Raw genomic sequence first — 15,114 nt, 5'->3', positions numbered from 1 at the left:
GCATTAGAACAATTCAAAGCATCCTAATGAGTAATGAGAATGGTACTCTAGATTCAAAACATTATGGTCCAAATTAATAAGAAAATTCTTGATAAACCCAAAAGGTTTTCACATAAATACAACTTATGAACATGTGCTATTAAAAACATAATGCATGCATCGAGAAGGTTCTAAGGATAACCAATCATGCAACAAAAAATATTATGATGATTTAACCATAGGGATGCCTATGTGGTACTGGGAATTGAGGTTGAAGTGTAAGGATATGGGGATCTAACAATCTAGTAACTTAAATCAGAATCAACCAGAATACATATGTGGTACCACCAGGCAATATTGGGAAGTTTAACTAACAAATTGCATTGATAATGTTGCTTGGGTTGAATAGGAAACAATAAGAATTATTACATAAATCACGTGGGAATTCATGTTAATAAATTTTATAATTGATCTCTTTGTTTCACGGGATATTTAATATTAAAAGGAGGTGTTAACATGTAAATAACCTAGGATCCCCCCCCTCGTACACATAGTGCCTAAAAAATGAAAGGTTGTGGAATTGAAAATATTGTAACTTTCATTTATTACTCATGAAGGGGAAATGGGTTTATATCGAAAATTATTCAAGGCCAACAAGATGTTGGAAGAGGTGTAAAAAGAGTATATGACATGACTAGTTAAGTATGGAGTACTTTTAAGTACCAAACAATCATTTTCTTTGTTAAAGATAAAGTAATTATCATAGTGAATAACCTATTTTATGATTAAGCGAAAGTAATATTGCGTTGTTGTTAAAACCTTGTTTAGATGACATATTTAATCCCTAAACTCGAAGTTATGGGTATGATAAAGTTGTAGTATGCAGTATTACATTTTACTATTTTGCTAGTGTTATACTTCAACCACATGACACGGGAAATTTTTTTTTTCTAAATCAAATCCCTTGAATACTTTGACATAAAAATGTTGAATGGTTGCAGAAGTTGAACAGTTCAATGAAGTTCCTTATTCTCCTATCGATAAACTGAGCACGGTTTGTTCAACTTACCTAAAGGTAATATAAATAAATAAAAGAATTTTTTGCATAATAATAACATGGTTAGAAACATGTGGATGAAGTATGTGCCGTGAAAGTGATGGTATGGACATCGGTATGGTGTACAGATTGTATAGATGGTACTATGTACAAAAAGTAAATATGGTACTAGTATGGATACATGTATTCCATGATAATATAGGACATGTATAGCTGGGTGTGTGTAATACACAGTATGTGAAGGTATGCATGAAGACATTGGGTGATCGTCTAGTATGGAAACCAACCTGGAGTGCGTAGAGAAGAAGGAAGCTAAAAAATGATTCAAGGATAAGTATCAATGGGTCATTTTAGTTTTATATGCATGTGATTATGATTGAGATGTATGAGGATTATAGGTGATCTATAAATGATAGGTACACATGATTTTGAAGGTTATATGTGAGCTAACCTGATATGATATTTTTTGGATATTGATTTCGCAAATGTACTAGGTGACTTGTTGTATGCAGGGAAACCACAGGAAGCAAGCGTTTGACAGGATCACAAAGGCTTGGAAGAATGTAGGGGAAGAAAATTCATTATTCAAACACAATAAATGATGAGAAATATAAGCCATAGCCATTCACATAGTAGTACTCTATATCAAATTATGATATTTACTATGGTAAACATAATTGAGTTTCAGCATCAAAAATCTCTCACAAAATTGGTTGAAACCCATGTTAAAGGTAGCAATGGAAGGAGATATGCTGGGAGAAATCCTTTTTAACCAATATATTTCTATTGTAAGATCTGCATAAGATAGAAAGGCCATGGGAACCTGTAAATTCAGAAACAACTACCTGTGAATGAGAAAATAACATTATAAGATGCAGTAATACACTGAAGACGTGTAAATTTAAGGGGGGGAGTATGTAACACCCCTCCATTGTGTGTAAAACTTTGAAAAACTAAGATAATAAAACCAAGGTCTGATGTGTAATAAGGAAAACAAATACTATATGAAATAAATAAAATAATTAATCACTTGGAAAAATTGAGACACCAAGAGATGAGATTCTTGCCAAATCCCATTGGAGGATGGGAAGGGATAATTCTTTCATGGTAAAGCTTCTATATTAAATTTTAGATAAGCTTGATGGACTAGAGATAAATATCCATTGAGGAAAACATAAAAGCCTTGTGGGAGAGAAAGACAAGCTTTTATGATGAAAAGCCTCGCGGGAGAGAAAGGCGAGCTTTTATGGGAAAAGCCTAGGAAAATGGATACAAATGTCCATAAAAGTGGGACACCGCTAATAGAAAAAATATCATGAAATAGGGTATTAAATACCTATTTCAAATATCAATAGGAGGCAGTTGATCCATGGCAAGAACTCTCGGCTTAGGGGTGAAGTGGAGAAAGCCAGTTCTAGGTTAGGTGGCAGTGCTCGGTTTTCCAAGTGACATTCTTTCACATAGTTCAGTTTTCATGGGATGTAATGTATGTTGATTCTTTACCCTCCATGTTTTAAATTCATTTAGTATACAAGAGGAATTGATTGAGTTTCCATGCTAGTCAAATGAATTGCATGTGACCATTATGCATGAGTAGATTGCCCGTGTTAATGGTAGTTAGAAGATGATTATATATGGTCTCATGTGAAAATTATGGCACATAACTGTAATCCAAGTTAAATTTAGTAAAGGAACATAGATGTGGGTTTTATGCAATAATTGTGATCACATGTTTAAACTTATGTGCTAACTCAGTTGTTAAGATGGTGAATAAATATGCATGATATATTATATATATATAATTATGTTCTAACCCTTGAAATTGTATAGCTTAAAGTTTAGGATATCTATGCTATGCAATATGAATTATGGAGTGAATTGCATTTACTGAGTTTTTTACTACATAATATATATTTCAGTATTCTTTCAACTACATCGTAGGATTATGACAATGATATATGGAAATGCTAGCTACAATGTATTTATGTTAATGATTCCATTAATATTTGTATGAAGTCATCAAAGTAATGGAATTTTGAATCATGTTGAATGCCATGATTGATTCTCTCCTCCGAGTTATAATATATACGCATATAAATGTTGAAAAGTTTATCCCTACTGTAATAAATAAGTCTATTAAGAGAAAAAAAAGGTCCACATCATAGGTGAAGTAAAGCACAATAGGTAGTCAGTGGCATGGTGCCCAGGGCCCAGGGGTATGTTACACAATTCAATGTATGGTCTTCATTAGTAGCAAACTCTTCAACTTTAACATCTTTAATCGCTGAACCTGATGGCTCTTCAAATATCTCACTAGTGCTAATCCCTTTTATTGAAGAGATGGAGGTGCTACAAGCCATGTGCTCGCTATTAAAGGCTACTTATTTTAAAAGGATTTTATCCCAATATAAGCCAGGTTTCCAATGATATGATGATGTAAGTTACTTGGTTCCTTCAAGGATATAAAATGAACATATCTCTCATCACTAATATCTGCAATTTATAATTAGACTAGAGAAATATTCCATCTGGTGTCTATTGTAGTTTAGGCCACTAACATATACAACTCACAAGGTTTAGAGCATTAGGTTTGGTATTGTGAATTCAGGGTAAAAGGAGAGAATTCTTAGAGATATCCTACTAATTTTGTGTCGATGCCTCAATGGACATATATATCATTAAAATATTAGTCGTATTGTTACCCTTATTAATTCATATATTATTATATGTTCTTTTCATGGTTGATGTGGAGTGAGCATTTTTTTGCGGATTAAAACTATAAAGTTTATAATGGATTGATTATGGGGAACATGAAATTCATCTTTCCAATCTAGATTGAGGCGTAATCCTATGACTTCAAGTAGCCATAGGAATGATGTCACTTCTAGTGGTGTTTATGAGTATTAGCACTAGGTTGTGGATAGAACTACAATTACTAATAGTTCTATACTACTTACTAGTTCAAAGGCATTGTTAAGCCATTAGTTTTTTTGTTATAAAATGTTTTCAATGTTTTTGTTGTGATATAAAATCTCTATGTTTTTCAGTGCTAACAGCTAATACATCTACTAGGTTCTTTGTTTTGTTTAAACAAATTTTGCATATAGAAATTTACTTCCAGTTTTTGGGTTTTCTGTGTTTTTATAATTATTTAGAGTTATATGATCGTAATTACAGTAAAGCTTTTCAGGATTAATTTACTCTATGTTTATAATTATCGAGAGTTGTATAATTGTGATCACACTAAAGCTATTCAGGGTTATTTATATTTCATAGTTTGTGTTTCTATTTAGTCATCTATTTTTATAAATGTCTTTAACATCTCAGAGAGATACTAACCAACTAGATAACCCACAAATAAATTGAAATGACACTTTATACAAAATAATAAAATTTGTAATTAATTCTACCATAAAAAAAATATATTTGTTTATCACATTAAATAAAAACACACATATTCACATAATAAAATATGCAAAGGTGGAGTCCTACTTCTGATCAATGATTAGTATTAGTATTAAACATAATCACTTTTACATGATAACCCAACCTAAAAAAAATGAGTATGGTATTACAAGTAAAGATTGAGCCCGCAGAAATTTCTCCAATACCATTAAGATACGAACATCCTCTCCCTATAGTTCTATAGTTCTTGGGAAGATTAATTGTTTGTTGTGTATATTGATTTATTCAAAGATAAGTTATCCATATTAATTTCGAGGAAGAAATCTCTCCTCTAATTTCGACCATTTGAGGAATTCAGTAATGATTTCTGATCAAATTTCACGTTTTAATATTAGGTTTTAGGTTATATTAATAATATGTTTAGAATTTTAATATTAAGTTTAACGATATTGAGTTTAAGTTTAGATTTAATAGTATTATGTTTATTTTCAAGTTTAATTTTAATATTAATATTAAAATTAATATTAATAAATTAAAATTTAATATTAATAAATTTAATAATTTTAATGTTAATATTAAAGTTTAATTATTTCATTAATAATTTAATAATATTATTTAAATAATTTATTAAGTAATAAAAAAGTATGGTTTTAATTTTAATTGAAACTTGAATCTTTTATTTATCATGACATTTTAATATTAAATCTCTAATATTAATACTCAATATTAAAATTCAATATTTTAAATTTAATATTATAAAATTTATTTACACTTATGCAATTATTATAATTATATAATAATTAATATTAAATTTATTATAGACATTTAATAATTATTAGTGTACTTGTTATTAATGTGATACTGCTGGTTTTATCAATGATTTAGTGGTATCTATGAAACGTTTTGTCTTGTGTAATCGCTGTAGTGGAGGTCAAAAAAGTTAAAAGGCTTCTAAAGAAATTAACTCACTAATCATTTTTTCATATAATTTAAAGTAACTCAACCATATAACTTTATATGATGATGATGATGATTCTGGTTAACATCCGGTGAGACCAAACTTTGGTCTATTGGATCTAAAGAAACAAATTATTTAGTTTGATTTAAGATTTTATTTCTATGCTCAAAAAATTTGGAGAGAAGCTTCCTGAGCTCACTATAATTTTGACATTGTAAAAGGCTAGGAAGGTCAATATTGTGACAAAGATTATGAAGCTGAGATCTAATGTGGTTGTACGTCGGGTACTCTAAACACTTATCTCACTTTACATCTCATGTTTTATCAATGATTTAGTGGTATCTATGAAATGTTGTGTCTTTGTGTAATAGTTGTAGTGGAGACCAAAAAAGTTCAAAGACATCCAAAGAAATTAGCCCACTAATCACAATTTCATATAATTTAAAGTAACTCAATCATATAAATATATAATTGTGTCTATATACATTAAACACTTATCTCACCTTACATCTCACATTTTCAAGGTTAAAAAAATCATAAAAAATAATTATATTATAACTTTCATTTAAAATTATTATTATTATTAATCATAAAAAAATAATATATGAGTTAAACATATAGATGTTAAAACATGTAACAAGTTTTTTATGATCTAAATTCACCACTATGTTATTATGCACATTTTTAACTTGTAATAAGTTTCATTACACTACCATAGTTTATTATTACATTGTTTAAATTAATTAATTTAACTAAAAAAAAAATATCATAATTACTTTTAAAATAAATATCTAACCTTTCATTAGTAATTAATATTAAAAATATTTTAGAATATTATATAAATATCCCTACCATCTATTTAATAATTATTGATAATTAAACTAAAATTTTAAAAACCTTACTTTAAAATAAACATACATAATAAATATGAACAAAATAAATTTATCCAAAAATCAGTAAATAAAATATTTAAAAATAATAATAAATATTTTATATCCAACTAAGCAGGAACCATGATTTCAAGCCGCCTTCAAAAACAATAAAAGCAACAAGGGGACCGTTTTTGTTTTATTTCAAGCTATGAGCAGGAACTTTGCCACATTATTTGGGGCAGTTTAAACCTTGACTGTTATCTTGAAAGTCCTATTACTGTCGCACTTGCTTGAATTCACTTCATGGTTTAGATAGAAGATCTACGCTGTGTGAGCTTCACGTTGAAATCTCATTTGGTATTTTAACATGTATGGAATAGCGGATTTCCGATTTCCCACCAATTTTGGTGAATTCAGGAATGAATAGACATCACTGAGAACCCAGAACGGAGTTTCTATGCTCTGGACAACTTCTACTTGTTTTTATCTAAGTCGTGGAATTATTGGCATTGGGAGAGAACACAACATTTTTTAATCTATTAAGGAATTTTGTTAGTAGAGCGACAAGTATGAACGGAGATGTTCATGATGCGGTATTAGAACTAAAAAGGAAAAGGGGGGCCTAGTAGATTTTGACTTCGGAGAATAAGTTGATCATTTATAACACAACAACAAAAATACAAACATAGGATGATAATTTAAGGGTCAGCGAAACCACTTTGATTAAAATTGCTAGGGTTGAGGAAGAAATGCATACAGCTAAAGCATATGGTTAGTGAGCCTTTTAGAATATGGTGTAAGAAATGGTGCTATCGGTTGTGTTAACAATCGATAAGGATGGAGAAATTGAGTAACAACTTTTTTTTAATTTATAGATTTATATGAAAATTTAAGGGATAATGATTTCTCACTTTCCTAATTTATTTATTTTTAAATTTTGTATGTATTTTAAAGTTTTTTTATTAATAAGTACTTACGTTAGGATTTCTTCTTAAAAATAAATTTTGTATGTATTTTAAAGTTTTTTTATTAATAAGTACTTACGTTAGGATTTCTTCTTAAAAACATACATTTTTGTTCAGTAAGAAGAATACTTACGTTAGGATTTCTTCTTAAAAACATACATTTTTGTTCAGTAAGAAGAATAAAAGAGGAGATTTTATTTTGAATATGTTAATTTTTTTATAAAAAACAATATAATGTAAAAATAATGAATAAATAAGTGAATTAGTATGATGGTTATTTTTTAAAGTATAATTGTTAATTATGGAAATTTTACGGGATTTTAAATGGAAAATGTTAGGTGTTTGGTTAAGGCACTCCTCAATGTGATGTCACATTTCTTGCCCGGATGTTCTAGGATCACCATGGTTTTGATGTATTAGAAGGTTGATATTATGACAATCACCATAGTTTTGATGGATTAGAAGGTTATGAAGATTGATATTATGACAAATATTTTGAAATTGAGGTCTAATGTGAGTATTTCGAAGACATTTTTATTTTTCATCTTCATCCTTCTTAATGCTATAAGGATGAGAGATTTTTCCAATCCATGGTGCTTTGGAAATTGTATAATACCTACTTTCACTATAAAGCTTTTGAGAATCAAATTTTATTTTAATAATGTCCATACTCTTATTTATGCTAATCAAAATAAATAGATACTTTTAATTTCATAACTCAAAGTTAATCATCTCTTGATCGTATTTTAATTTTCTTTTATCCTTACAATTTAATTTCTTCTTAACTTTTGTTTTTATAATATTTATAATATTTCACTATTGTGTAAATTTTTCTTTATTCCTAATAATTTAATCAAAATTTAATAATTCCACATTGTAATTGGTTTCTCCAATTTAATGAAAAATATTCTCGTTAAAATTTAGATAATTTTTTATTAAATTAAATTAACATCTTTATCTATAAATAAATATTTAATTACCGAACACACAATATTCATATTTTTAAATTATAATTGAATTTACATAATGTAAAACCTAATAATCGATCAATATAATTACATGTAAGTCTAAATGCTTTCTATACCATATTCCTCTAGTATATCCCAAACTTACATAGCATGTATCACTTTACGTTAAAATACTTATTGATTCCTCTGCTCGTGAGTGCATGTTGTTTCCCACACGGCCTTAGCATCTAGCAAGCCGTTTCAATTGATGATGGTAAAATAATAAATACTATTATGGTCATCGAACATATATTCCTGCCGGGCGCTCTTATTCAATGGAGATTCCTACGCCCTAACAATAGTGGAATACTTTTGATTTGTCTCATTTATTTTATGATCACAGATTGAAGGACCACTAACCCTTTTTACGCTGACAGCCTACTGATTTGCTGACAACCTCATTCTTATGATAAATACAGTTGACAAAGGCCGTATGCACCTTGGAAACAACGGGAGACATTTTTTCATGGGAATAGAGTAGCCATATTCAGCATTGCAAATTCCATCAGCAACATTTTCATGGGAATAGAGTAGCCATATTCAGCATTGCAAATTCCATCTTCCTGTTGCTGCTGGAACCAATGCGGACGAATGCCAAAGTCATCGATGAGTAAGCCGGAGCTCTTATTGACAACAGCAGGGTCTCTTCCAGAAGATTTGGAAGGTTTACCCTTTCCCACATAACCGTCGATCAGATGAAGATATACCTCTAAATTGTGCGCGTTAGCAACACTGCAGGTATGTTCAGAAAAGGGGAGTTTTTGTTATCCTAAACAACTTCGACCCTCGCATGAAAAGATGTCCAGGGAAGCCAATTCAACAATTTTCTGAACCATCCCCATGAACTCTCATTCACAGCAAGTCCACGAAATTTGGGAACAATATCGTTCTTATTCACCAAACGAAGCACCTTAACGCCAAGTTCATCCATTTTTTGGGCGAATGCTAGATTCCCTACGCGCGGAGAGGCGAATGCAAACACAGTAACAGGTATAGGGCGTGCTGGTGAATGTAAGTTCAGAATTTGCTTAACGTCATATGCGCATAAGGTTGCGACAGCAACTCCTAAACTGTGCCCAGTCAAAGTAACACTCAAGGCCTCGTCATTTTATCTATCTAAGAGTCTTATAATTTCTGAACGAACAGTCTCTCCTGTAGAAAAATAACAGTTCAGAGATCCCTTCTCTACTCGGACGCCCTTGTCGTTTAGACCATTAGTAGTTGAGAATCGAGCAGGAACTAAAAAATCTGTGATATCTTGTATCCATTCTTGACATGTTTGGGTTCCTCTCCACGCTATTATAATATCTCTCCGGCCCGCTCTTCGTATTTGTTGAGCATCTGTGCAGACCGCAATTAAGGCAATGCAAATTGGTTGCTCTATCTGCCTCCCAAATATAATATCAGTCTCAGCTTGCAAATTACCGGCCACGTTACAGTTACTATAAAATAATTCATCAGGGCTGTATTTACACCCACCATAATAACTCATGCAAGGTTTACTATCGAATGCATCATAGCATAACTGTGCGTAATCACCTTATCTAAGTATCTCTGCTTTCAAAACTGGATTCATTGGATCTAATAACCCATTCCACCAGTTTGCTTCTTGGATATCTTGCCACATATCGGCAAGCAGTCCCGTGTGATGAATCCCACTTGAACAGCCAGCGATTGATTTTGGTGCCCGGAATTCTTGATGCAGCTGATTACCTTCGAAGCTTACCCTCATCCAATCGCATTCTAAACATATATAAACATATATCGCATTCTAAACAATTTCTGAACATCCTTCGTCATCTTTTCTGATTGTAGCGATAGCATATCTAAGATTTCTGAATTGCAATGTCGTGATCAAGTGAAGAGCAGGGGGGCTAACCAGGGCTTAGCTTCAGCAGTTTTACGTACTAGAGAGATTTGCAATGTTATGTGCAAGTACGTATCTTTCCATAGATTATGTGGCTTTATATAACACAGATCAGAGCGTGGTGCTGTGTGGATATGATAATTTGCAGAAACACGCACGTTTGACTTTGAATTTGTAAAATTTGACATGGTCGGATAAGCATAAGAATTCTCTGCGATCTGCCGATACTAAATTGACTGCAAATTCCTGGCTTCAACAAAATATCACGAATTGTTCAAACGTACGGACGTATGATTTACATATTTCTCATCATCCTTGAAGGTTGCCAGAAAATTTGGGGTTCCGCCTCTGTCATGTCATTGGACAAATTGTTTGGTGGGAGATCGTTCGATTTAGTCCGGCACGTGCATGTCCGGCAGCGCCGAGATTATCTCGATTGCAGGTTGTTTGGGCTTGTTGACGTGGCCAGATGGCCCCCTCTCATTTCCGTTGCCATCCGGTTACATAAACACGGCAACCCGTCTCTGCGAAAGTCGGAAAACTAGCAATCACTTCACATCCTTATCCATCTGTATCCATATTGCTAGGGGCTCACCCGGACTGACGAGAACGAGCAGTCATTAAAATTCTGTAGATAGGATGGCTAACGCAGTCCTTCCTATTTGAATTTTGAACGCCCATGCAGAGTTCTTTATGCATACGCTGTTGGGGATTTTTCTGGTAAAATCCCAAACACAAACAAACTGAACACACACGGAGACAATGCTCTGTTTCTTTTGCTCCACATGATCTTTTTGTGCACAGGGAAGCTTAAAAAAATGACTGAGAACAGAGTATTACACCACCATAAAAAGATTTTTATTCATTAAAATATAATACCTGATACATATTCATCCTCTTTCACTAAGAGGGATTTACCAAAAATAACTTTCAGCCAACAAAAATAAAACTCTGTCTCCTCCTGAGAATTTTACACTGATGGTGTGTAAAAACCCATTTTTATTTACTGCTGTAAAACCCTTTTACATTACTATTGTAACACTATTTTTACATATGCAGTAAAATTTAACATTACATTCACAAAAAAAAACTTTACTCACACCATATGATTCTTCATTCGCTTGCTTCCCCTTTGTTTGGACAATACCCAAAATACATTTCAACCTCTGTTCTTTTGTTTCACATTAAAAGAAATTACAGAAACATATGCTCTCCCTTTTCTCTTTATGCACTGCTGTGCAATAATCTTGCTTCACCACAAGTCAACAAAAGGACATACAATTACCATATGCGCTCCCCTGTTCTTCGCGGATAGCACTGCTGTGCATTATCCATCCTCTCTCACACTACACGCTTTACATTACAATGAGCATCCTCTCTCACACTACACGCTTTACATTACAATGAGCAACTGGTTTTTTTTATGCACTGCTGTGCATTTCAATAACGATGGACCTTTTGTAATTTCTATTCGCGCAGCTGTGCAAACCCCCTTTTTTTTTTACAGACACGTGAGTTTTTTTTGCGTATTACAAAAATGGTCAACACACAGAGCACGTTTCGTTTGGCTCATTATATATATAAAACATTTTTACAAAACATATACAAAATCATTTTAAAAATATGTTGACTTGCCCATACCTCCGTGTAATTGAAATTTAATGTTCTGCCAAAACTTACGAACCAGGTTTAAATTCCATTTAATTCCCTTTGCAGACAGGACCGACAGTCAGACTCAAACGTTTGATTTACTCCACGCAATGCATTTAATTGCTCGCTCGTATGCAGGTTTGAGGCAATCGACGGCGGAGAACAATGAAGTGAATCAGACGGTGGACAAAGATTTCGGGAGGCTCCTTTGTGCTGAACATTAGCGTCCGAAAAGTCAGTTCTGCTGACGTATGTAGAGGACCATGTGGCTGCATTACATTGTATCGGAGTCCACTGTCCGGAAACAGCGAGATGACCAAAGGCGGTCCGATAACTTTAAGTGGTTTTGCTTAGGCGGTTTTCGGCGTTGTACAAACGAATGGACGCGGTTGAAATTACATTTTCAACACTCCCCTTTAATTTCAATTGTTGGGCATTCTGTCATACCCAAACACTTCCTCACATAGAGGGATTCACCAACACTGCTGTTACAAAGACATCTTCCTCACATAGAGGGATTCACCAACTGCTGTTACAAAAATATCTTCCTCACATAGAGGGATTCACCAACTGCTGTTACAAAAATATCTTCCTCACATAGAGGGATTCACCAACACTGCTTCACATGCAGTTCCACAAACAATCAAAGTTGTCTTCCTCTTAACAGAGGGATTTACCTGAGACTGTGCTAAAGAGCACCTTCCTCTTGACAGAGGGATTCACCTGAGACTGTGCTGAAGAGCACCTTCCTCTTGACAGAGGGATTCACCAGTATATGCTGAAAAGCATCTTCCTCTTGACTGAGGGATTCACCATGACAATGTGCTGAAAAGCACCTTCCTCTTTAACAGAGGGTTTCACCAAATGACTGTGCTGAAAAAGCACCTTCCTCTTTAACAGAGGGATTCAACAAGAACTTCACTTCCTCTCACAGAGGGATTACAACCAGACACTGCTTTAGATGCAGTTCCAAAACAACCAAAAATATTACTCTGTTTTCTTCCTGAGATTTTACACTGCTGATGTGTAAAAATCTCATTTACATTAACTGCTATAAAAACAGAGTTTTGCTTATACTGCTGTAATAAAAATATTTACTTACATTTATTGCTGTAAATAAAAATCCTCTTGCTTCATTCACCTTTTCACTAATGTGTAAAAACACATTTCTTCATTCTCACTTCTCTGGTTTCATTTTCTTTGCATTGTTGTGCTTCACCTTCTTGCCATCACACTGCTGCCTTTTTCTTATGCACTGCTGTCCATACCCATAACCATAGAGTTTGTCTCCCCTGAGTTTTTACTCGCTGCTGCGTTGCCTCTGCAATTTGCACTGCTGTGCGTATTTCATTTCATCACACTGTTGTGCCCATACACTAACTCTTTACTCTGCATTACTTGCATATAAAAAGAAATCATCCTCACGCTGCTGCGCTTCATTCTCCACACAAAAAAAAATTAACACGGGCTGCCCCTGTTCCTTTTTACACCCTTGCTTCACACAATCTTCGTCTTCATTTTTTTTATTTACACAATGCACTGTTGTGCAATTCCTTTCGTTTTTCTGCTGCCACACACATTCTCAATCATCCCCATGTGCATTAAAAATATACGCTGCCCCTATTTGTATTTATGCACTTCTGTGCATATTGCGTTGCATATGTGATAAAAAAAAAAATTACATTTTTCAACACCGCTGCATATTACATTTCAGAGGGATTAACAAAAAGATTTCAATTGTGCTTTGCTGCGCTGCAATACATCCTCCATGCAGTCTCCATGCCCTGCAGACTTTTCTTCTCTGCTTTTATGGCAGATTTAATTCCATATCTCTCCCCTATAACAAGATCTTCATCAAAGAATGACTGTTAATAGAGTTCAGCAATTATGATAAAAAATACAGGCTCCCCTTAACTGTATGCATCATCTTCTTTCAGCAAAGTTTTCTCAAAAGAAACTTAGATCAACTAGGGAGCTCAAGGGGCTTTCAGACTGTATTTCCATCCTTCTCCATACTTGTGTAACTTTCTTCTTTTGCATGGGTCTAGCTTGTGTAAGAGCCCATGTTAAGTTATAATCACGTGCCATATGCCCAATGTTATGACACTTAAAACATTCTACATTATTCATGAATAAAAATTCATGATTTCTTCTTGTAAAATTATTTCTTGGAGATTGTCGGAGACTACAACATCTATCTCTATGAAATGCTCTACAGTCTTTTGCCATATGACCAAAGTTTGAACAAGAATAACAATAGCCAAAAAATGAACTTTGGTACCTGTGAGATGGAGATTTCCTTGATGTACCTCTGAAGCTTTGCTGCCTTGAGATCCTTTGATGATAACCATCGCCTCTTGCCTCTTTGACATCAGCTACATTTCTTCTTGTAGCTGGTTTTCTGCTTGGAGTAGGATTTCTTCTATTGTACCCAAGTCCTGACTTATCAGATGGAGATCTGTGATAGCTGAGCATCTCATCCAAAGCTTGAGAGCTCTTCATGATTTTGTTCATCCCTTCAACCTTTTTCCTGAGGAGGACAATCTCTTCTTCCAATCTTTCACGCTCATTATTCTTCTTTGTAAGTTGTTCCTCAGTTTCTTCCTTGCTACGAGTAGCTTCAGCTGCTGCTATTTTAAGAGAGATGATATCTGTCTTCATTTTGGAGATTTCTGCTTGACTGCTCTCCATTTTCTTTTCAGCTCCTTGTGCTTGCTTCCTGGCTTCTTGTAATTCAGACTTAAGGGAGGAGACCTCTACCTTGGACTGTCCAATCTCTTCTACAAGCTTGTTCACTCTTTTTTGCCTTTGTTCAAGTTGACTTGTCAAGGCGTCTTCCTGCTTCTTTGCTCTATTCAACTGATTTGTCATGGATATGACTTCTTCATGATGCTTCTTTTTGCTTTGATCAAGTTCTTTCTTAAGCTTGGCAAGCTCTTCATCCCTTTCTTTTACTTGAAGTTTGATGAGGTCAACCTTCTCACTTTCAGCTTCTATGATGGGTTCAGAATTTTCTTCTTCACTGATGGTCATGGTCAGTGCTCCCTTTGCATGAAGGTCATGAAGTCTGTCCCATATATCCTTTGCTGATGAATATTTTCCTAGATTCTTCTTTATAGAATCAGGCAGTCCATCCAAGATAGTCTTTGCTGCTTTTGCATTGTACTCCTTGGATTCTCTATCCATCTTGCTATCATCAATCACTGATTCCCAGATTTCAATCCCTTCAGACTTTAAGAAAGCCCTCATTTTTATTTCCCATATATCAAAGTTCCCATCGAACCTTGGAACCTCAAATAGAATGCTTTCAAATAGATTGTTTTCTATTTTAATAGAAGAGGGAGACACAACCTT

At 33.6% G+C, this 15,114-nt stretch overlaps 1 protein-coding gene across 1 annotated transcript; it reads right to left on the bottom strand.

The window, feature by feature from the left end:
• Positions 1–8,707: 8,707 nt before the first annotated feature.
• Positions 8,708–9,735, bottom strand: LOC149214221 (phospholipase A1-Igamma3, chloroplastic-like). The gene is made up of 3 exons (XM_089389332.1): positions 9,411–9,735; positions 9,077–9,245; positions 8,708–8,975 (listed from the first exon to the last, which is right to left on the bottom strand). Exons 1-3 carry the CDS (start codon positions 9,733–9,735, stop codon positions 8,708–8,710), a joined length of 762 nt encoding a protein of 253 aa, XP_089245458.1.
• Positions 9,736–15,114: the final 5,379 nt, after the last annotated feature.

Source organism: Pinus tabuliformis, chromosome 1_1, assembly GCF_031772625.1.
Source record: "Pinus tabuliformis cultivar Carrire ecotype Pingquan chromosome 1_1, CPIR1, whole genome shotgun sequence".
Lineage (NCBI taxonomy): Eukaryota > Viridiplantae > Streptophyta > Pinopsida > Pinales > Pinaceae > Pinus > Pinus tabuliformis.
Note: the sequence above shows the minus strand (reverse complement) of the source record. Positions and strands in the feature narration are given on the sequence as shown.

Bases quoted from the DNA above. Each gene is read 5' to 3' on its own strand.
- LOC149214221 (XM_089389332.1), bottom strand. From the start codon at position 9,735: ATGAGTTATTATGGTGGGTGTAAATACAGCCCTGATGAATTATTTTAT. The intron at 9,246-9,410 runs GTTATTTTTCTA...TACATTCACCAG, and splicing joins AGAGAAGGGATCTCTGAACT to CACGCCCTATACCTGTTACT. The intron at 8,976-9,076 runs GTTCAGAAAATT...ACATACCTGCAG, and splicing joins AATGAGAGTTCATGGGGATG to TGTTGCTAACGCGCACAATT.